At 41.1% G+C, this 23,786-nt stretch overlaps 1 protein-coding gene across 7 annotated transcripts in view; it reads left to right on the top strand.

Annotated features, from left to right (window-relative positions):
• The window catches only part of CTNND2 (catenin delta 2), a 929,345-nt gene that overhangs the window by 862,230 nt on the left and 43,329 nt on the right, over nt 1-23,786 (top strand). For all 7 annotated transcript variants that reach the window (XM_053906886.1, XM_053906884.1, XM_053906885.1 and 4 more), the window contains 2 exons: nt 17,240-17,450; nt 22,651-22,735. In XM_053906886.1, coding sequence (XP_053762861.1) covers nt 17,240-17,450; nt 22,651-22,735 — 296 coding nt within the window. The remainder of the gene's footprint in view (nt 1-17,239; nt 17,451-22,650; nt 22,736-23,786) is intronic.

Raw genomic sequence — 23,786 nt, 5'->3', positions numbered from 1 at the left:
CGTTTTTGGTTTTCTAGACTCATTATTTGCTTCTATCTTTATATCTAGTGTTTTTAAATTTTTTATCTTCATACCTCCTTCTTTTCCTATTTCTTGTTTTTCTAGTATAGCACACACCCACCAAAGTTTTCAACTCATTTGATGTATAAATCCTTTAAGTTTTAGTTTTACACACACAACATAAGCCTACAATATGAACACTGGAGTTGTGAACGCATCAGAAATGCCAACAATTCCATATGAAACGTTCACTGTGGTTAATTAATAAAAGAAAACAGGGTATATTATATAGCCCAAGATAATTTTACAGTTCATCCGAGAAATGTTTTGCCTACCTAGGGAATTTAGAGAGATAGCTAAAACACAAACCAATTTTTATTAAAATAATTTGTCAATATCTTTGGGTTCTGGTGTTCTTTCTTTTGAAATTGGAATTCTGTGCACTATAAAAATACAAAATAGGCCACATTTGTTTACTCTGAAAAACAAAATCCACAGGCAGAAAGTAAGACATGCTCTGATGTAGACATCAAGTTTTATAAATTAACACTATTAAAAATCAATCTCAAAGTGATGAGAAGTTTTTTGTTGTTTTTTTTTTTTTAAAGAAAAAGTTTTAAAAAAATGTTCTTACTTTTGTTAGTAGGGACTGCTCTGAATCTTCTTGTGTCTAATGAAGGAGATTGTCTCCTAAGCATAAGGGAGGCAGGAATTTTATAAGATTTGGATAAGTTCAGGCCCTGGCATATAATTTAGGGCCCATGATGTGCGTCAGAGGGACAGACTGATTGATGATCCAGACAGCCCCAAGCTGCCTTGAGTTACCTGTCATCTGAGGTTTATTTCAGCTATGAAGGTAGATTACCCATAGCCAGGTTTTATGTAAGCAAAGTCAGACCCTGAGGAACCCATCACCCAAAGCCAAATAAGATCCATTCGCATCCAAAGCTCAGTTCAGTAATTTAAATTAGAACTAGAATTGCCTAGTGGAAATCAGTACGTGCCTTGGCTGTTCTGTACTAGGAAGGAAAGCAACTTGGGAAAGAAAATTAAGTGAATTTCAATCAGTGAACTTCCTCCGAGAAGCTATACTAGGAATTGCTCTTCCATAAGCAGCTCATTGGTCAACAAAGAAAGGGAATCGTAGCCAAAGAATTTATATCCTCCTTCTGTGACATTTATGTCTCTGATTTATGAAGTCTGCTGTGAACCAAGTATGAGGGTAAGGGGTGTATGAAATCAGAACAAGGCTGTCGCATTTAGGAATAAGGTACACTCTGGGAGAGGCACTCCTGTCAGCCCATACTTAGAATACACTGCCGTCCGTTGGCTCTGGCCATGTCTTTTGTATACTTAGAGCAATTCTTTTAGTTCTGATTTTCTCGACATTGCATCAAGTTGTTATGAAATTAGGATTTCTTTGGTGCTGAAGATCTGTGAGTCCTCGGTGATACGCAGGCATAGTAACAGGAACAGGAACGTGGCTGCCCTCATTCAGCAGGGCCACCCAGGGTGAGTCCCTCAGAATCCCAGTTCTTTGGGACAGGAATGGGTGGCATGCACAACAAGATTTCCTTATTCGGATACAATATTCAGATATCTGGGAAAGTCTAGATTAAACGAAGTTCACCAAGTGGTTTCATTTTGTCTCACTGAAGGACTGACGGGGCCCTTCCTTTGCTCCTATGCATGGCAAATTTCTGAGGGTCAGGCGCAGCATTTCCCACACTTAGGCTACAGAGAAACCTTTTCGAGAACACAGCATCCTAAAGCACTGGTATTCCTGGGATCTGTCATAGAGGAGAGAAAGCAGCGGGGTGGGTGTGAGCCCAGTTCTCAGCCAAGCACTGTTGTTGCGTCTTCTTAACGTTGTGTAGTCAAAGAGCCCGTGTAAATTGTTTATTGATTTATCAGCAAACACGTCATTAGATGTCACCCTGTCCTCAGTGTGTATTATCATTGGGAAGGTCTGTTACACGTGTAAGCTAACGAGACACAGCTCCTACGATGTGACTGTAGAACGACTGATCGGATAGATGAATTACATGGCAGGTGTCACACAGGAGGTGAAATTACACCTGTGATTTTATCTGTGTAGCATGCATGAATAACATCTAGAGCTGATGAGTCTCTATGTTGGGCACCTGAAACTAATGTAGTTTGTGTGTAATCTGTACTCAAAAAACCTTTTTAGAAAGGAAGATTATACCTGTGGAAAGAGCTCAGAGGCAAGAGAGAGGAAGGCTGGTCGGGAGAGGGGAGCTTCGAGCTGGGAGACTCACAGAAAGGGACCAAAGCCAAGAGACAGTTAGCTCTGCAACCTTACACACATCATCTAGTCTCTTTGGGCCTCATTTGTCATTGTGAATTGCACCTGCTGTTCTTATGCCCCCACGGAAATGCTAAGTAGAAATTGAAACAATAGATGTGACTTTTCTTGAAAAAGTTAAGCTACTCTATAATGTAATCGATGAGTAGTGGCATATGAAGAAAACCTGTAGCTGATTCCCTGTCTTTGTGACCTTTGTTGAGACTAATTTTTATTTTGGCAGAGGGGTAGATGGATTTGAGAAGGCAATACAAGGGACTGCAGTGTTGTAATTCATCATTATTTACATTAATCATTGTGTTACTGTTATCCCAAAGTGCCAATGTCAGGTCAGAGGACTACCTTCAGGTTCTCTTCCTGAAAACCAACTTAGCTTATGAAAATGCCAATCTCATCGTGTCTCATGCTATTGTCTGCTGAAATTTTCATCCTGGGAGAGTTCTTAGGTCTTTGCTGGATAACAATCTTGACCTAAAAATAAAGAGGTTTCCTAGGTTTCTCCCCTGAGGCTAGAGTCAGTGAGTTTAAGTTTTCACCTTTACCTCCTTTCTGCTAAAATTAGACAATGAATTAGCACAATTTTTTTGGCTATCATGCTTAATATTTAATCAAATTATTTAAAACCTGTTATAATGTGTCATATCAGTTGCTTGACTCATTTTCAGTATTTCCCAAAAATCATCTTATTTCCAGTTCAAAAGGTGCTTCAGCAAGCTTCCTGCCATTTTTTAATTAACTGCCATTTTTATTTTTAGAGCAATTCTTATACAAATTAAATATGCTTATCTTAGCCACCTCCTTGTCCGTATTTCTACTCATTACCTTACTTCTCAACAAGTATGACAATTTTTCAAAATCTAACACAGTGAAATCCTCTGGATAAGAGCTCAAGGTGCTAAAAGGTACAATTCCTTTTGTCTTCTAAACAGGTGGAAGGGGTTATTTATTTGGCGGTAATAATTCTTGAGAGAACTGTGCACCATCCACTAGAAACCTATACAATTCTGCATTGTTTAATATTATTTCCATTCAGAGGGCTGAGTTCTTGTTTGAATCATTTTCGCAGACCAATTGCTTATCAATCCTGGCATGTGAAATAGGTCCTTATATGTGTTATAAGGCTGCACTTGTTTTCTAAAATCATAGTTTTGAGAAAAAAAGCATAAGGAATTTTTGGGTTTCTTCCAGAATTTGTCTCAACTTTTTCCCACAGCAACCACTGATACCTTGGCTCCAGCTTATCCCATTCTACTATGCCTTTCTCTCTCTCTCTCTCCTCTCTCTCTCTCTCTCTCTCTCTCTCTCTCTGGATAAATCTTTAATCAATTAAAGCAACTGGCAGATCCATAAAAGAAGGTTCATTTTTTGGAAAAATCAATGCATCTCATTTAAATATTTATTCGAACCCAGCAGGAGCGAAGGATTAGATGTGGAGATGAACAGGTCTCATTCTGGGAAAAAGGGACTGGCATGATTAGATCAGAGGTCTGGTGTTGCCACAATTATTTTCCAGTCTGTGAAAGGGAAATGTAGAGACAGAAGCATCAAGAGAAAGGAATTTTTACTTATGAAATGTTGCAAGGCATCCAGACTTCATAAGAACCAGCCTTCCACATTTAAAATACAGAAGTACAGGGATGCCTGGGTGGCTCCGTCCGTTGAGCATCTGACTCTTGATTTTGGCTAAGGTCATGATCTCAGGGTTGTGGGACCAAGCCCCACCTCAGGCTTCATGTTGAGCATGGAGCCTGCTTAAGATTCTCTCTCTCTCTCTCTCTCTCTCTCTCTCTCTCTCTCTCTCTCTCTCTCATGCTCTCCCCACCCCCCGACCCCTCTTCTCCACTCTCTCTGTATCTATAAAATAAAAACAGTAAGAATAACAAAATTAAAAAGTACAATCTTCCCAAGTTTGTAAGCTTATTGGTTGGTCACTTCATGCTGGACAGTGGTGTTCTCATGAGATAATCATGGCATCTGTCGCAGGTCGGTCCTGTGAATGTCAGAGAGAAAGTTGATCCGGGAAGTCAGCAACTGCTAACAAATGATCCAAAGATTCATTCTGGGGGACTAGGATTAGAAGGACCATTCCGTATTACTTTTTCTTTTTTTGATTTGTTTCCCTGGGTTGATTTTCTGGTTTTGTCTTGTTTTCCTGATTCTCCTCTGTGATAAGCTCGTGATATGCACACGGTCATGACGGAGACGGAACGTGGTACCGGTGCTCCTTCACAGCCCCTCCTGATGCAGAAGTTCCGCTCCTGTGATGAAGATGTCAGCTTAGCAGTTTTGTTATTTGTGACCATCCATCACTTCGATGGTTTGCTTTATCTGACCAGTACACAGACGTAGGTATAGCAAGCAGCGTGGATTCATTCACAAAGACTTCTTTGTATGGTTATCAAAGCTAGACCTATATGATAATAAATCTTGAAAGTTAACTTTTGTTTTGTTGGTATATAGCTCCTGGGTTTGTAATTTTGGCCACGTTATTCAGCAGAAATATTGCATTTCCTTTCAGCTCATCTACAGGGACCAGTAACCCAGAACTCTCAGAGTCAACCTCTGCCAGTCTTCACCCTCTCCCCCTGTATCTCTCTGAGCTGTAACTTTTCAGTGCACTGGCCATGCTGCCTGAGGATGGGGCTCCTTGGGTCATACAGCAGTAGCCAAGCCTGGGAGGAGGTTGTAGGCATTAATTCCAAATGAAAAGTGCTTGTCTTTTAATGGGCTTGTCATGCCTAATTATATTATATTTCCCTTAAATGTGACATCTATGGATACAGATTTGATTTTTTCAATTATGCTCTACTAGAAAGGAAGAGAGATTCCAGTTCTTTCCATGAAAAACTAGGGTCAAAGAAAGTAAATAAATTGGTCAAGGCAATTTTTTATATTATTAAACTACTGTTTTAACTTGTGTAGACAAGACCCATCAACATGTCATTATATTTACAGAATTATTAGTAACTCTCCCTGGTAATTTATTATCTTACCTATTTTAAGAAATTTTTAGTATATTTTTCCGAATTCTGAATGATTAGTTACAACAAAATCCTATTTGAAGATTGTTTTATCAAGTTTTTAGAAGCATAACCTGTGAAATCAAGCGTTAATAAAGACAGAAGAAGTAGAAATAAGGAAGCTTCTAACATGCCCAATTCAAAGTAGAACATTAACGACAATTAAATTTGTTTCACTTAGTCTAAGTAATTAATCCTTGTTCTCTTGATCTTGGGTTAGTTAGCAGTCTTTCAAAGTGAATGAGTTCCGGAAAGCCTGACTGAATCTCTTAGCGGTCTGAGAGATGTTCATTTGGTTGACGATATCACTTCTGCAGGGGCACCTGTAGCCAAGAGCCTATTTTCTATTTTATCAAGTGTTAAGAGGATGTGTTGGAACCCTTTAATCAGGCTATTTTGATGTTTCTTCCAACTGACCCAATTACAGACCTGTGGCTCCTGCAGGGGTCTTTAGGCAAGAATGAGAGAAAACCAGAACCCACCCATTGATGATAGGGCTGAACGGCTCTGATTACTCATCACGACCAATAATAACAAAATTGAGAAAATTTTAGCTTTATAAGGTGTTAGGGACTAGCATGAAAGTCAGTATACATTGTGGACAGGGAGGGCACTGAAAACCTCCAGGACCTCATCATTTATCCCATAAAGATTACGTTAGGATCTTTGAAACCTAGAAATTGAACCTTTCTTTTAAAAACTTGTTGACATCCCTGTGCCATTCTTTAACACAAAAGGAATCATGCTTTAACCAAAGTGGAAGGTTCATAAGTGCCGAGGCAGAATAATACTACTTGTCGTGATTAAGTGGAGGTCAAGTTTCTCTGATTTTTATTTGCTAGGTCTTTTTGTCTTGGAAGCCTGATGAAAGTACATCTCCCACACTGGTATTAAACCAAATAAAAACCTGCAAAAGTCCAAATATCCCTCATTATTTCCAGCATCTTTATTTTACAAAATCAGGAAGAAAACTCCTTGATATTACCCAGCAACAGTCCGGGAACCCTAAGATGATTTTAGATGTAAAAGACATTGTTTAAAGTTTTATTAATTTGACGATGGGGTGTAGACTTGGGGAAGACAATTTCAAAAAGGGTTCTCAGGGGACAGAAGATACGAGTATAAGTCTTTAGTGTGTAAAGACAAGAAATAACTGCAGCTTGATTCAGAACTTTCCCATGTGAACAAGAATTCAAGCGTTTTCAATAGCCAAGAAATGCCATCTTGAATGCTTCACCTCTTTGGTCTGTAAGCCACAGAAGCCAGTTTTATAATACAGATTTTTTTGGCATGTTTTTTTTGGCATGTTTTTTGGCATGTTTTCTCCTCTTTTATAATAAACTATTTATATAGATACCCTTATAATGTATACAGTGACAGATTTTATGATACATGAGGGCCAGTCATTCCCCAAGGAGAAAGAAAAGGTCCTGGTCACATTATATAAAGAGTTATGGCTATTGACAGAGCATTGTAAAAGGCTAGCACTCACTCTTTGGCAAAGGGGGCAAAGGCTCTTTTCACGTTTACCTACAGACACACAGTCACGTTGAAATCAGCACCTCACTTTCATATCTTCAACCACTGATCAAAAGTAACTTCAGAGTGGAGAGAGGATTCTGGCAAGGTGGCAGAGTAGGAAGCACCAGGAATCTGGCTACCCACATTGGCAGAATCTATCTGATGTATTTTGGAACTCTGGAGTCTAATGAAAGCTGGAAACTTGCAAGGGAAACTTGGAGGGTAAATAGTGATATTAATTTCAGTCAATGTCAGCTCTTAGCACAGTATCAAGTACATATCCCTCACCCCAAACCGCTTGGCAGGCAGCTATGTATGTGTTCCTGAGCAACTTGTGTGCAGCTGGTGGGAACCAGGGTGGGCATTGAGGACTCTGCCCTCCAAGTATAAGGTATCTACAATCTGATCACTGCTGCTTCTGATAATGGAGGTGCTGACACAGAGATGGGCAGCCATTTTTGCACACCTCACAGAGATGGGCAGCCATTTTTGCACACCTCACACATTTTGCAAGCCCCTTCCCCTCTGGCCGAGGTGACTTCCAGGGGATTTCAAGTGTTGGAACCCTCCCTTCCCCTTCAATTCATTTTTCTTCCCTTTTGGGAGCAAGACTTTAAGGACTAGGAGATTCATAAGCAAATGCATATGCAGAGGAAATTAACAGCCCCCCACATTCCTGGAGAAAGGCACAAATTCAGAAAAGACCCGAGAGGACTTTCAGGTTTATACCTCAGGCTGATCCTCTGGATGCCTATAACAATCAAAACAAAAACAAAAACTAAAAAAACAGCAAACTTGGGGAAGGGGAAGAATCTAATTTCCAGGGTTACATAAGGTGTCGTAGACTCTGGGTCTGGAGTTCTGTCTTATCCAGCAAGAGAACAGGTGCAGGATTGAAATGTGAGAGAGGCTAATGTCCAGGAGGAGATAAGAGCCCCAAGTCAGGGTCCTTGCTCCATTTTTATTAGGATCAGAAGGCTTACAAGCATGATAGGCGTGCACAAAGGGACAATGAAACTGTGAACATTAATTCATGGGAATGAGGGGAAAAGGGGTTGTTGAAGATATGCGATGTTTGGGGTTTGGGTCAATGCAAAACAAAATCCTGACACCAGGACCGAGGTGCCACCTCTGTTTACTTAAACTGCCTAGGGGAAAAGAAAGACAGGGCATGCTACCTCAGGGTCAACAAGGCACTCTTCTTTTGCTAATTAGCTGCGCTTTGGGCAACTTTGCCTTGCTTCAGTATATAGCCCTGTTTACATGTTTACCTATTTTGGTCCTTCCGTCCTGTGAAAGCAGCTTTCTGCTATTGTACTAAGTTGGGGGACATTTCCACCCTGAATACCTAATCTTGTTTACCTCATTTTGGATGTTTCCATCCTGAGATTTCCTATTCCTATGCCTTTGTCCTATACTGGGGGCCTTTGCCCTGTTTACCTAATCTTGTTTTACCGAATCTTTGATGCATACATCCTGTAGCTTTCTATTTCTTTATGCCTTGTTAACCTCCATCAGTGCAAGCTCAGGGAATTCCTGTGCTTATTCCCCACAATAAGATCCCAGTGTCTACTTGTACGCATGTCCACACACACACACACACACACACACACACACACACACACACACACAACCCATAAGGCATATAAAGAAAGTATGGCTCGCTCAAAGGAAAAAAATAAGCCGACAAACCTATCCCTGAAGAAGACCAGATGGCAGACCTACTAGACAAAGACTTTAAAGCAACTATGTTAAAGATGCTCAAAGAACTAAAAACTGATGTGGAGAAAGCCAAGCAAATGATGTAGGGATAACATTGAAATATTATTAAAGAGATACAAAATCTAAAAGGAAATTTAAGAAAGGAATTCTGGAGCTGAAAATTACAATAACTGAAATGAAAACTTCACTAGACGGATTCAGAGGTAGCTCTGAGTAGGCGGAAGAATCCATGAACTTGAAGACAGGGCAGCTGAAATCATCAAATCCTAGGGATGGAAAGAAAAAGAAATGAAGAAAAGTGAAAATGTTGCAGAGCAACATCCACATTGTGGAAGTCTCAGAAGGAGGAGAGAAAGAGAAAGCGTCAGAGAGATTATTTGAAGAAATAATGCCTGAATACTTCTCAAATTTGATGAAAGATGTGAATATAAACATCCAAGAAGCTCAACCAGCTCTAAGTAAGATAAACCAAAGGGACCCATACAGGCACACATAATCAAATTGTCCGAAGACTAGGACAGAGAGTATCTTGAAATTGGCAAAAGAGAAGTGACTCATCACATAAAAAAAAAAAGATCCCCATTAAGATTATAAGCAGATTTCTCATCAGATTCTTTGGAGGTCAGAAGGTAATGGGCTATATTTTCAAAGTGCTGAAAAAAACCTATCAATCAAGAATCCTGTATTTCGAAAGTGAAGAAGAAAGACATTCCCAGGTAAATAAAAGCTGAGGGAGTTTGTCACTAGAACTTTCCTACAAGGAAAGGTAATCCTGAAATTTGGAATAAAGTGACTCAAAGCCATATGAAGAAATACAGATCTTGGTAAAGTTAAATACAGGGGGTAATGATAAAAGCTAGTACTATTATAATGACAGTTTGTAACTCCTGTTTTTCATGTTTTCTACATGATTTAACAGACTGATGCATTAAGAAAAACATTCATTTTTTTTTATTTTTTAAAACTGTTTTGTAAATATTTATTTATTTGAGAGAGAGGGAGAGAGGGTGCACACAAGCAGGTGAGGGGCAGAGAGAAAGGGAGAGAGACAATCCTAAGCAGGCTCCGCACTGTCAGCACAGAGCCTGATGTGGGGCTCAGTTCCACAAACCATGAGATCATGACCTGTGCCGGAATCAAGAGTCAGACACTTAACCAACTGAGCCACCCAGGCACCCCCCCCCAAAACAATTATTTTATGTTTTTGGACATGCAACATACAAAGGTGGAATTTTGTGATGTCCATCACTGAAAAGGGTGGGGGTAGAACTATATATGAGCAAGTTTTTATATGTTATTGAAGTAAGATGGTATAAATTTAGAGTTTTATAATTTCAGGGTATTAAATGTAATCCCCATGGTAACCACAACAAAAATAGTTACAGAATATATACAAAAATAAATAAGGGAATTAAAACATTTCTCTATAAAAATAATCAAATAAACACAAAAGAGACAGTAACGCAGGAAATGAGGGACAAAAAAAGCCATAATCTATATACAAGACAAATAGCAAAGTAACACAAGTAAGGCCTTCCTTATCACTAATTATTTTAAATATAAATTGATTACACTCTCTAGTCAAAAAACAGAATGGCAGAACGGATTTAAAAACATGATCCAACTATAGGCTGTCTATAAGGAGACTCACTTTAGATCCAAATGTTGCGGGTGAGAGAGAGTCTGTGTCATGTGGATGGCGATCTCGATCCTTGGAGTCCCCACAAGATTTACATGGGCGTCTCCACTCAGAATAATGACAGCTAGAAGGAAATTAGCACCAACCAGTTTATTAACATGAAAGTACACTCTCAAGGTGGGAGAGCTGGGCATGAGGTGGAAATGGCCTCTAGGGTGTTTGGGGATTGGGTGTTACTGGGTCTCTCTGGACTGGGAGGAGACCTACAGTGGGGTGCTCTCTAACGGGGACTGTTTCCAGTGATTTGAGAGATTCCTTCCACAGGTTGGGAGGGGGAATTTTTGACCCTACAAGGTTTGTAGAGGAGCTGTCATGGAAGCCTTCCTCCATTGGTTGGGGCTGTTCCCACAATGCAAATGCATTATAATGAGTCTAGGGATTACCCTGGGGCAGAGGTGGAAGAGGAGAGCATGTGCTCTGCACCTGTTCTGGCTCTTTGGTCTGGCAGCCCCAAGGTCTTGGAAGCCACAAGGTCAGGATGTCGTGCCCCAGGACTTCTACTGTGTAGCTTATTTGTCCCCATCCTTGCCTCCAACTCGTGTCTCTGTCATTCCCCTTCAAGGACGTGGGACTCTGCCCCAGGGTGTTCCTCCCACCACTCATGTCTAGCTTCTACCTAACACAAAGACATAAACAGATGGCAAGTGAAACAAGAGTTCTACACCCATGTTCACAGCAGCATTGGTCACTCTAGTTAAAATGAGGGAGCAACTCAAGTATCCGTCAACAGATGAATGGAGAAGCAAAATGTGGTATATGCATATATGGAACAGTATTCAGCCTTAAATAGGAAGGGCATGTTGACATATGCTACGATATGGATGAAGCTTAAGGATACCATGCTAAGTGAAATAAGTCAGTCACATAAAGATGTACACTAGGGGCATCTGGGTGGCTCAGTGGGCTAAGCGTCCAGCTTCAGCTCAGGTCATGATCTCATGGTTCGTGAGTTCGAGCCCCACACCAGGCTCTGTGCTGACAGCATGGAGCCTGCTTCAGATCCTCTGTCTCCCTCTCTCTGTGTCTCTGCCTCACTTATGCTCTCGCTATCTCTCTCTCAAAAATATTTTTTAAAAAAGACATATGCTGTATGCTTCCACTTGTATGAGGTACTTAGAGTAGTCAAAATCATAGCAATAGAAAGTAGAATGTTAGGGTATTATTGTTTAATGATAGAGAGTTTCAGTTTTGCAAGATGAAAACAGTTCTGGAGATGGACAGTGGTGATAGTTGCCCAATAGAGACTTACTTAATATCACTGAATTGTATACTTAAAAGTAGACAAGATGCTACATTTTATGATATGTGTATTCTGCCACAGTACAAAAAAAAAAAAAGAAGAAGGAGAAAAATTGGAAAAGAAAAGAGTAAATTTAGAGCATCTTGGCAAAAACTCATAGGGCCAGGCTTAGCAGCCCCAGAAACATAGAAGTCAAAGAGGTGTTAAGGCCTCAGTGGAAGGGGTCATGATGTTCCTGACCCAGCACTGCTCTGCATTCCAGCCGTTGTTAAAATTATCTTTTCTCTAACATTGCTTTGAGAGAGATTTAAGTTTAGAAAGACATGTGAGTCGTCAGAAAGACCAGCTATCCAGCGGACTCTATGAATGATCAAAAGAGATACATAATCAATGTAGGAAGGGACTCCAGTGACTTCTGTGATGTCGGCCACCTTACAGCGGCTAGACCACAAAGCACTGCTCAATATTGCTGCCACCGACGGGGAACCGAGTAGTGGTGCACAAATCAATACCACAAATAAACGTAGTCCTGAAATGGAAATAGAAGCAGAATCATAAGCAGACAGACAACCCAGGAGCAGAAGCAGCCAGCAGGAATGGAGCCCTGTGGCACCGTCACGAAATCTCCACCAGCCCTCGTCTGCACTTGCTCTGCAGAGAGTGCCCTTCTTGGACAGCATAGTTGCTCAGGTCCCCAATTCCTTCTGCGCCTTTGTGGGCCCAACACTCTAAACGGATGACTCCAGAAAGAAGCATTCTAAAGAAATATTTTTATTTTTCAATTTTTTAGAGATTCTGAATTTAGAAAACTAGCTCAACAAATCTTTTTTTTTTTAAGAGAGAGGAGAGAGAGAAAGAGCACAAGCAGGAGAAGGAGAGAGAGAGAGAGAGAGAGAGAGAGAATATGAATCTCAAGTAGGCTCCATGCTGTCCGCGCAGAACCTGACTCAGGGCTCCATCTCACAAACTGTGAGATCATGACCTGGGCCAAAATCGGGAGTGGGATGCTTAACTGACTGAGCCACGCAGGCACCCCACAGCAGATCTTAAACACTTAAGTGTTTAAAGGGAACACACAGAGACACAGGTAGGCACACAGGTGCATGGAGGAAAGGGTATCAAAGTTACAAAGGTTACAGTTAGTCTGTCATTGATGGAAACTCGGGGTATTTCTTACACACTCATAATATCTCCGCTGGTCATTTCATACCAGAATTGCACACCAGAAGTAATGTTATTTTCACCAGAGACTAGGTGACTTAGAAGAAATGACCCAAGTATGCGTCTCTACCAGGAACTTGAGCAAAACGGAGCAATCTGTTCATTGGCAGTGGTGTTGGTGGTGGCGGAGTTGTGTTTTGTTTTGTTTCAACCCGAGGGAGCAGCGTGCTTTTCTTTTCTTTTTCTCACATGCGATTCTACGACAGTGGCTACTGGGGAGCACAGTTCTTGCAAATGGAGGCAGGCCAAGGCACCCACTTTGCTTTCACAAATCTGGGCGTCTTTGGAACCTGATGACCAGTGGGGTCTCCCTGATGGAACCTTGCTGTGTTGTTCTCCCGTATCACATATCAGGTTAACTAATTCTGCACGTTTTTGTTTGTGCGAAGAAAGTACGATAGACTCTAACTTGTCCACTATTATTAAAAGTTTTAAATTCACTTGGTTTTCACGACCCACCTCGTTGTTCCAGCGAGAGACTTCTGAACCCTTTTTCCTCCACTTCTCCACCACCACCAGTGTTTCACGTGTCAGTTTCATCCTGGGATTCTCCATGATGGCTGGCTGCTGTCCTGTCCCTGACCCACAGCCACCTTTTTGTGGTCACAAGTCCTTGTTTTTGTTCCAAAATATTACAGTTGCCTGTTAATTGAATCATTCTATGAATGAATCATTCTGTGACTTTCAGTCTGGGCCGTCCCATTCACTTATTTTTAAACCAATCAAATCTAGAGAAAGGGGGAGTGGCTCCCTCTGCAGTGGTTGCTGATGCCACTGGCCTTTCCGTGGCCTCAGCGATTCATTCTAAGACGGAGGCTCCCGTGCCTCCTGCCAGACTCAATGCCAAGGTGACACCTGTCTGCTTATGATCTCCTTTGCACCCACATGCATCCCAATGCACCACAAGGGCGCCGCTGGGCTCCAGGTGTCCTTGACATTCCAGACCCATGAAGAACCTCCAGTATTCCTCCTCCAGGTTCCTAAGGAGATGCCATCCATCTGGGCATCCAGCCACGCTCCTCCTTAGCCTGTGAAGAACCTTCCCTCTGTCCATCTCTGTCTCTGAAACCAAACTGAGACAAAAAAACCGACCTGATCCCCTTCATGGTGTTAGACTGAAAAACTTGCAGTTTGGCTCACCTGCCTCACAACTTTTTCTCATTGCCTCTGTGGCACAAAAATTAGTTCCTAAAGAAGGTTAACTCCTTTTTTCCTAATGTTTATTGATTTAGAGAGAGGGACTGAGAGTGCAGGCAGGGGAGGGGCAGAGAGAGAGGGAAAGAGAGAATCTCAAGAACTCCTTTTTTTCTAATGTTTGTTTGTTTGTTTGTTTGTTTAGCACAAACTGGGGGGGGGGGCAGAAAGCGAGGGAGAAAGAGAATCCCAAACTGACTCCATGCTGTCAGCTCAGATCCTACTGATGCAGGGCTCCATCTCATGAACCTGAGTCAAAATCAAGAGTCGGATGCGTAACCAACTGAGCCACCCAGGCACCTGAGGATTAACTCCTTTTACCTCCAAAGAAACCTCAGACCTCAGAGACCCAAAAGCTTGACTGGGGGGCACAAGAGGGAGTACCTCTTATTTATTGGTAGCAGCAAAGGCTTCTTAGCTCTTTCTAATGTTTAGAAACTTAGGGAACAAAAAAAATATGTGACATTGAATAATTATAGGCAAAAGCCACCTTGTGCTGTAATGCTCAGAATTTCAGCAGAAGTTCAGAGAAACAGAGTTTTATTGTCAAGAGAAAGACTACATGTTTCTCCAAACTTCAGTCTTTCTATTCTGAAACCTTCCTTCTTGCGGTACCAGAATTCTCTTTGTAAGATATCAACTTGGTCTTGGAGCTCCCCTAACCTATAGAACAAAATCTGAATGCTGACTTGCCATGTCAGTCCCTCCATGGTAACCCCAGTGCAGTCTCCCTTCCCTGGACTTCTGTTATTAGCCTGCCACACAAGGTCACTTATGGCTGTAATTATTCTATGCTCCTGTTTTCTCTTTTCCCCACCCAATTAGCCTCCAAGTTTCTGAACACACGCACATGCACACACACACATACACACAGCTATTCTTGCTACGCAAATTTCACATGATGATAGGATTCAAGTTCTAGTATGAGAAGACATCTTTTCTCAGAAGCATAATCGAAGGCTAAAACAATTGTATGCCCTTTAGAGGATTAACAAACTTTGTCCAGAGGTTTTCCCCTCTATGGAATGATTTTACTTGATTTGTTTCTTCACTTGGATGGTCAAAAATTTAGACGAAAATGTATCTCTCCGCATAGACTAATAAATAGATATATGAAAAATCTCCAATTGTCCAGTGAAATGTCAGTGAACTGTATTGGAAATACTAGAAATAAAATCATTCCAATGGGTTTCCTTGACAGGTGGTGGTAGGTAATATATGGCGGTGACTCCTATCATTCTCCATGGAATGGAAAACAGTGTTTATACAGCGTCGTGGGGCAAGCGGGGAAGGCTGCTCTGGGAGGAAGCAGTTGCCTGTGTCACCTGAATGTTATGGGGACACCTTGTATTTCATTCACGGCTCTTGGATTTGGAAAGCATGCAAAATGAAACACACCTTCAAATTTATCTGAGATAACTTTTTAACTGACAGTGACAACAAAAACTGGAAAATGCTGCAGCCGAATCTTCTCTCTCTTTTCATTTTTGCTTTCAACCTCAGTGATGTTCAAGGTCACAGTCTTCCATACTCCATCAGGAGCGTGAATGCCCCTGTATGCCCAGTGATTGAAATAGCTTTCTGTTCCCTTCCTCTATCACTTCCCTGAGGAAGAAAAATTTTAATCCATCCCCCCATTCATCCATCTTCTCACATCTGTGGAACTCAGATTTGCCTTACGATATAATCTCTGGGGGTTAATGACCTGATGAAGCCCCGGCATGCTGAGCTCAGCAAAAGGAAGATCTTAGCCAGAGCCGAGTGTGATTTAATGATAAATACATACAGCAAGTTGCTCAGAGAACTGCCCATGCACAAAGGATCTTCTCCTAACTATTTTAGATATTGTCTTTAGAAAATAAATATGCTACGCTTGGGGGTTTTCAGGCAAACCATTTTTGTCAGATACTTCTCAGCTACCATCAAGTGAACGAAGACATTTTCCTATTTCAGTAATTTAGACATCAGCATTTTTTTTTGGCCCAGGCTAAAATAAGCCACCTAAACATAGGATAAGAGCAGATACCAAAATGACATGGGCCTATGTTTTATTTATTAATGCCTGGAATGGAGATGTCATTGCCTTCTCCCATGAGTTCCCTTTCCTTACCCCAGGCACCTCGCACTGGAGGATTAAACAGCAGAAGAGGCTATCCTTTAGGGACATGTATGGAGGAAAAGTATTTCAAATGGCTTTCAGGAGCTAGCTAAATATGTCTAATTGGGGGATAGGAGACAAGGAAGGGATTTTAATTTGGACACGTGCCAATTCCATCTGAAAAATTTAAGAACAGCCAACTTTGCTACAGGCACTCATTTACTTAGTTCCAGAAGTAAATTAATGGAACAGAATTGGAAGCTGCAGGTGGGATGAATTAATGTCTTGCAGGGTTATTGGAATGCCTAAAATGCTTTGTAAACTAAAAGTACTCCATAAAGATGTCATTATAAGTACCTGTATCATTGAGAGCAGCAAGATTAATAATGATGAAGCAAATTAAGGAAGCAAAGTTGGATTTTATTTTCTTTGTTTTTCACACAAAGGGGAATGTGTCAAATTAGTAAGTGTTATATGGTAGAACCAGACAATAAATCCCATCAGAGAGACAGGTGGATCATTGGGTTACCAGAGTTCCAAGGACACCTAGTTATACATCATTTGGAAAGCCTCTCTCCCTTGCTTTGAGTGTTTCTCTTTGTTTTATAAGGGCCAGAACTCGGAAGTTACGTATATGATCATGCTGTCCATATGTTTGTGGTTTGACTCTGACTTGTTAAATAGTTCAGGCCCCAACGTAGTTCCCATCAAGGTATTTTTGATGTGATGTTCGAATACCATATGTTTTCTTGACTTCAAGAACCACTGACAGCTCACATCTACAGAGTCCCACATCCTCAGTACTCCTCGTGTTTTACATACTTTACACACTTTTACTCATTTAATCTTTGCAACAGTGTTGTGAGATAGGTACCGTTAGTGTTCTTGCTGTACAGGTTTAAAAAGCCTAGGTTTACAGTCATGGACTAACTTGCCCAGAAATTCTATCCCACATCCATCAGAAAGTCCATGCACTCACCATGAGGGAAAAACTGTTCTCTGTATGGGTTCAGTGACCCATGCCCAACAGAGCAGTGACCCAACAGAGAATTTTCAGTGATGAGAAACAGACAATAATGCATTAACGTGGCCTCTTGTGTTCTCGGTTTTTCTCCCCTGTTCCTACCATCGCCTCTCCCCTCGTCTTCCATTCTGGCCTCATTTCAATTCTTCCCTTGACTTTTTTCTCCCAAAGGCAAATATGCCATGCGAGACCTCGTCCACAGGCTTCCAGGTGGGAACAACAGCAACAACACAGCGAGCAAGGCCATGTCAGATGACACGGTGACAGCCGTCTGCTGCACCCTGCACGAAGTGATCACCAAGAACATGGAGAACGCCAAGGCCTTACGGGATGCGGGCGGCATCGAGAAGTTGGTTGGCATCTCCAAAAGCAAAGGAGATAAGTAAGTCGGACGGTGACTTCATATCACTGTGGAATGGGTATTGGTAGAATTGGTTCTAAGTGTACGCGGCATCCATTGGTTACGGGTAACACTGTTGAATGTCATTGGATATTCAAGAGGAGGCAAAGAGCAAATGGTTTCCAGGCTTCCCACCCATGGTGAAAGCTGATTTTAGCTGGTAGTCTTGGTGACTGCCGTGATACTGGAGAGATACATTTGACAATCCAGCATGCATACACTAGAAAAGACAACCCGCGTAACCTGAGTATGTGAAAGTGTTTTGTGGTTGCTGTTCCTTTGTGGTTGCAGGCCCGGGTGTTCATGATGGATCCACACCCATCCACATCATGGAAAGGGCATGATGTGCCCTTTCCCTCGTCGGCTGTACGGAGCAAGCCATGCAAGGAGGGTGAGGGAGCACACAGTGGGGAGCCCAAGAACTCATTGCTGACCTGCCATCCTTCCATGCTAGCCACGCGTTTGAGGCAAATAGTTTAATTTAACAAGTCACTATGCCTGTCCTTTCCAGTCTAAAACTGAGGAAGGGGCTGCCCTAGTATCCAAGACGTGATAATCAAGTCTTAAAGCATGAATAGAATTTTGCAGAGGGGATGGTGGTAAGGAAGGACTTCTACACTAGCGGAATAAAGAAAGATAAGGTTCTGTGTCTGACCAGCCGCACTTCCAGGAAATGGAAATGTCCCCCATTTGATTTAAGAATCAATGGTATCTTGCTGCATGCAACCAAAACATATCTTCAGAAGCCAGGGTGTCAGTCTATCAGCAAGCTGTCAATGTTACAGAAACATTCACAAACCTTAATTAAATTTTGCCTCCTAGAAATCCCTCGATGTAATCAATGAGATTAAGAGGGTAAACCTTTTGTTACCCAAGGTCTACTTCTTGACTTTCCACTCCCTGCCTCCCCCCATTTCTTCACAACTAAACGCTAAATAATTTTTCTTCCATTATTAAGGGCTGTAAAGGATGTACTTTGAGACTATTTGGAAATTCTCTCTCATTATTTCATTTGATTCAGGATATTACCATTGTATAATAAAAGAAGTCTCTGGTTTCTGGTTAAGACCTTCAAATAGGTTCAATCAACAACTTAGGATTCGAATACTTTTTTATATCAAGTAGAGAAGCCCCACTGGACTCATGCAGTAATGGTGTCATATAGATAGTTGGCTTGAATTGTATGTTATTATGTTGTACTTAAAATAGATTGCTATTCTACATAAACACGAAACCACATGGTTTTCTTCTTCATAGAGCTTCTGTAGAACTTTGGAATCTCTAAGTGAAATGCTTACCCGTTTTGAACATTAAGAGCTTAATATGTCAATGCTTTTTTAAGCAAACACACACACACACACACGCACACACACACACACACACACACACACACAATAAAACCATAGTCCACAAAACATTCTGACCTATTTGTGCATATTCATGAGATGTTCAAAGATTTTTTTTTCTCTGAAATGTAAGAACAGAGAGTTTGAGGGTGGTCTGGCGTGTGTTAATTTCTTCCAATTGTGTGAACATCCTTACTGTAGCATACATCACTAAATGGGCCTTAAAGAGAAGAGGTGTTTTTATCAGTCCTATGGTCAAAGAAAATTACTTGGTGAAACTAACTTAAAAATCATTTCAGGAAACCATCCATGAAAGAGTGTGTATCCACAATGCCAGTCCAGAAAATGGTCCTGATAGGTCTTGTCCAATCTTGATTATTGTTAATGGGAAGTTTCTTTCACTATAGATGATCTCATAACCGTCCTTTGAGTTGACTGAAAATTTCTTTTAAGAAAGTCATGTGTTTCATTTCATTAGCCCTTGCCCTTTTTTTCCAAAGTTAATAGTCGAGATTTACACACGAGTTGAATAAGCAGCACTGAACTGGGTTGAGTCAGGCATCTTCCCTACTTTCCTGCTTATCTCAGCCGTCCTTCCATGTGATTTACCTCTTTTTTATATAATGACTAATTTGGGGATCAAAACAAGGTTTTTATAACTGCAGATAGCCTCATCTCCCACCTACACTTGAATTTGGTTACTGCTTTTCACCGCCCTTAAAAGGAATCCAGAAGAACTGTTCTGAATCTTAACACTAAACTCACCACTTATCACTCGATTCTGTTATGACATTAGGCGCTGTGATTCCCAAGGCCTTCGACAAGTTTTAACAAAATAGAAATTCTTTATTGAAAGGAGAGTTTTTAAAATTGGGGATTAATCATTGAAAAATGGAGGGAGAGCAGTTTGCTCTGGTTAATTTGTACAGATCTGCCCTCCCTAAAATGTCCTTAAAAATTATTAACAGAAATCAGTTTAATTCAAACCTGATTTGTAAATTCCAGATAGCATAAAGGCACAGGTGGAAAAACATGCCTCTCTACGACTCTCCATTTTTATGTATTTATGTGTTTTACTTCTAAATATACAGAAATTTAAATATGCCATGCAATTAATGAGTCGGACTGGTGAGTTGCCAGTCATAGTCTGTTTGAACTGTACAACTCATTGTTTTTGCTAATACAACCACCAACACTGGGGTTCTGGGGTCCTGCGGCTTTGAGTAGCTGTGCTCAACACCCACAATGAATTGCACCAACGGACATCCTCAGTCACCCCTCATTTGACAATGTTGGTGAAGATCAGGTGTGGTATAATCATCAATGACTCTTATAGGAATCTTATACTTACTATTTTCAAGTCTGGATAACTTAAATTATTCTTTTCACGTCATTTTAAACACCCATTATGGACATCCTGTCACATCTATCTCTTTCAAGAGTACATTTGGGGTTTTTTTTCTAAATTTAACAATTATATAGGAAATAGGGTTGACTGTGTCACTGCATTTTGTCATGAGACAGAAAAGCCATTAACAGTCTCAACCGTTACTTGTCAGTAAGGAACTGTGTATTGCAGCTTAGGTTATAATCACTTGTCACATTAGAAACACTCAATTGTTCAGTCCTTCAATCAATAGTTATAGTCTTTCAAGTAAAAGTTGCTATGGTATCAGTCTAGTGATGGGTCAAAATTAAAGTATAAAAAAAAAAAAAAAGCAATATGTCTTTGACCTTTGCATGTTATGACCCTGTGATGTGTTGGCATTTTAATTGAAAGGTTAAAACCTGCTATTCATTACACATTTGTAGTCTTTTTCTATTTTGTACCCAAGCAAGAAGGAGAAACAAAAAAATTACACTGTTTCTGAAGAATTTTTGCACGCTGTGTCTCGACCAGCTTACCACTATCTGAATATTAATGCATGTTCCTCAAGAGTTGCTTAACTGTTGTCGTGGACAAATATCTAGCTAACAATGATAAAATACAGCAACACATAACATTTAACCTTTGATCTGCATTGATTATATAAGGTTAACACACACCTGTACCTGTATCCATGAAAAGCTCTAAATTCTCTGTCTTTAAATCAAAGGAACCTAATATTAAATGTAGCGCATGATACTAACAAAAATTCTGAAATCATTTAGCAACCATGCATTTAGTAAAGGAAAATATGTGTTACGTATATACGTTTCATCTTTCATAGTGAAAAAAATTGAATTTATGAGAACTCTACTTTTTTTTCTTTTGAAAACGCATGATATAACTAGTGTTTTCAAACACAGCCAAAATTGTATTTCATCTCAGCGATAAAAATAGTAAGCATGACTGTTACTGTCACCAGTAAGCAAGTGGATGAAGGAATCTTCAACTTACTTGGTCTAAATCGCAAACTTGAAGACCCAGGAAAATAGCAGACATTTAATTGACCATGTATTAACATCCCATAATTCCATCACAAAATGCATGTCCTCACAACCTCCACTTACTCTGGCTCTCCTAGCCAACCTCAACCTCATCCCATCTAACCATCTGCTCACTTTCTATTTATTTCAAAAGCCATTTTATTTCAAAGGCATATTTGGTCCCAACTCAGATTTTCTCTTCTGGGAATCTTTGGGCCACTGCCCCACTGGTCAGCTTCAGGTGGGTTCACCTTGGAGTCCTCATGAATGGTTATGTCCTGCCCGACTCCAGGAGTCACCATACACATAGACCAGGGGTCAGCAATCTACAGACCAGGGGCCACATCCCACCTGCTTTTGCACTGCCTGCTTTTGTAAATAACATTTTATTGGAACGCAGCCACATCCACTCGCTGATCTATTATTTATGACTCCTCTAGCGGTACAGTCACAGGGCTCAGTAGCTGTGATCAAGACCATATGGCCCTCCGAGTGGCGTATATTTATTATCTGACCCTTTACAGAAAAATGCGCCAGCCCCTGAGACAGGCCACAGTGGCACTAACAGCCACTAGAGGGTGCAACTGTTTATGGAATTGGCCATTAGAATAAAGAATCTACAGGTAATTAATTAATAGCTTCCGCCACCACCAGCCAAAATAACTTCCAAGAATGTGATCACATTAAAGCAACACAGATTTATTGACCTCGTGTCTGTTTGGAGACACAGGTTGGCACCGACCCAAAGTCGAAATATTTAGCTGTTGTGTGCTTCATAACGATTTTAAAGCCATGACTCAAAAAAAAATGGTCCGCAGGATGGAACTTTAATTGTACACAGGGCTTTACTTCTGGATGCTATGCCTTCCTGTATATACATGTGAGAGAGCACGCACACACATCTTCCTTCGCTGCCGGTGTCTTGTGCGTGGTACCATCGGCAAATGGAGAGCAGCTCCCTGTAATCACGTAGGCATGCGGAACCAACACTATACATGCTCTCAAGCTTCAGCTGAGAAAATGAAATTTTTTTTTCTTCTTGCTGCTACACAGATATTACACAACACTGCCATTAAAACTCCCAAATCTGGCCCTTCCCGATCGGTGTGTTTCTCTTCTTTCTTTTCCACTTTATAGTCAAACACTAAATTTCCATTCAGACTCAAGGCTCTGCTCTTCCTTTTGCATTTTGAAAATTCTTTGCCAAACTGACTGTGTTCCTATCTCTTGCCCTCGTGGGTGTGCCGATGAGAGGAAGGTTGGAGACTGGTGGACCATCCCTTGCACTCCCAGGGGTGGGAGGGAAAGAGCCGGGAAGCCATACGGATGTGGTTTTTTTTCTGTAAACGCTGGATCCTGATGAGTCAGTGTCAGTCTGAAACCCAGCTTCCCCACTTTTACCATCTTACGTGTCTTCTCTCTATCAGACACTCTCCAAAAGTGGTCAAGGCCGCATCTCAGGTCCTAAACAGCATGTGGCAGTACCGAGATCTGAGGAGTCTCTACAAAAAGGTAAGATTTGCTTGACCTTCTTGGTCCCTGGTTCACACAGACCCTGAGCCCAAAGACAAAATATCTGGTCACAACCACATACATTATACATATGGAAAGTGCTTGTCCAACAGTCCAAGTGACGGAAACACAACTAAAAAGCAGAACAGTCAATGAGGAAGCAGGAGAGAGGGGTCAGCAAGTGTCCCCGAATATACACTAAGATCCAAGAACCTTCTGGATTAGACAGACCCATATGCATAGGGTCTTACCCTAGATTGTCTCATGGAAATGAAAGTAACTTTGTTTTCCCGAGCTTCCATATTGTACAATAGACTAAAAATTAATGAACTGAGCGATTTTGCCAAAAAAAAAAAAAAGAAAAGAAAGAAAGAAAGAAAAAAGAAAAAACAGGCATCAACAATAATGGTGGAGAGAAGACAGAAAAAAAAAATGTAAAAAGCAATTCAGGAAGCCAAGAAGTGTCACAGCCCAAGAGCAACGAGGAGAAGACCCTACAGCCTGCCCTGTGTGCCTCACCCAACCGTCCCTGAGTTACCGCCCAGCAGGAAAGGCCTGATGTTCCTAATGATGGGTGCACATCAGGAGGCAGAGGCTAGGCATTTGTCCTACACACTCTCAGGAGGCAGGAGGGAGTTTGTATCATACATGTTGCAAGGGTGTTCATCCCCAAAATGGTTTCAAGTGTAAAATCATAAGGGGAAAATGTCACATCAAGAAATTTTGCTCTCTACCTCATTTCCAAGTGATGGTAAATAAAGGGTGTATAACTTTTCCTTTTAGGGTTAGAAGGGGAGAATTTTTTAACAATATGTCTCAGAAGTTGTTTCTGTTGTTCTTGGACCAGCAAATGTGGATAGCTTAAAGGATTGATGATCCCATGATAGATTTGAGTGGATGGACGGGGGAAGAGACCATCGTTAATCCGCAGGGAGAATAGTGTAGGCATTGATCTCCGTAGGGATTCAGAAAGCTTAAACAAGACTGGGGTGGGGGGCCTGGGCTTCCTCAACAACTGCTGAGAGTACCTCCTTACACCCTCTGGCCACCG

The sequence above is a fragment of the Panthera pardus genome, unplaced genomic scaffold (assembly GCF_024362965.1).
Source record: "Panthera pardus isolate Hobbes unplaced genomic scaffold, ASM2436296v1 HiC_scaffold_2, whole genome shotgun sequence".
In the NCBI taxonomy this organism is placed as follows: Eukaryota; Metazoa; Chordata; class Mammalia; order Carnivora; family Felidae; genus Panthera; species Panthera pardus.
The sequence above is the reverse complement of the archived record's forward strand: the minus strand, read 5'-3'. Positions and strand labels throughout refer to the sequence as shown.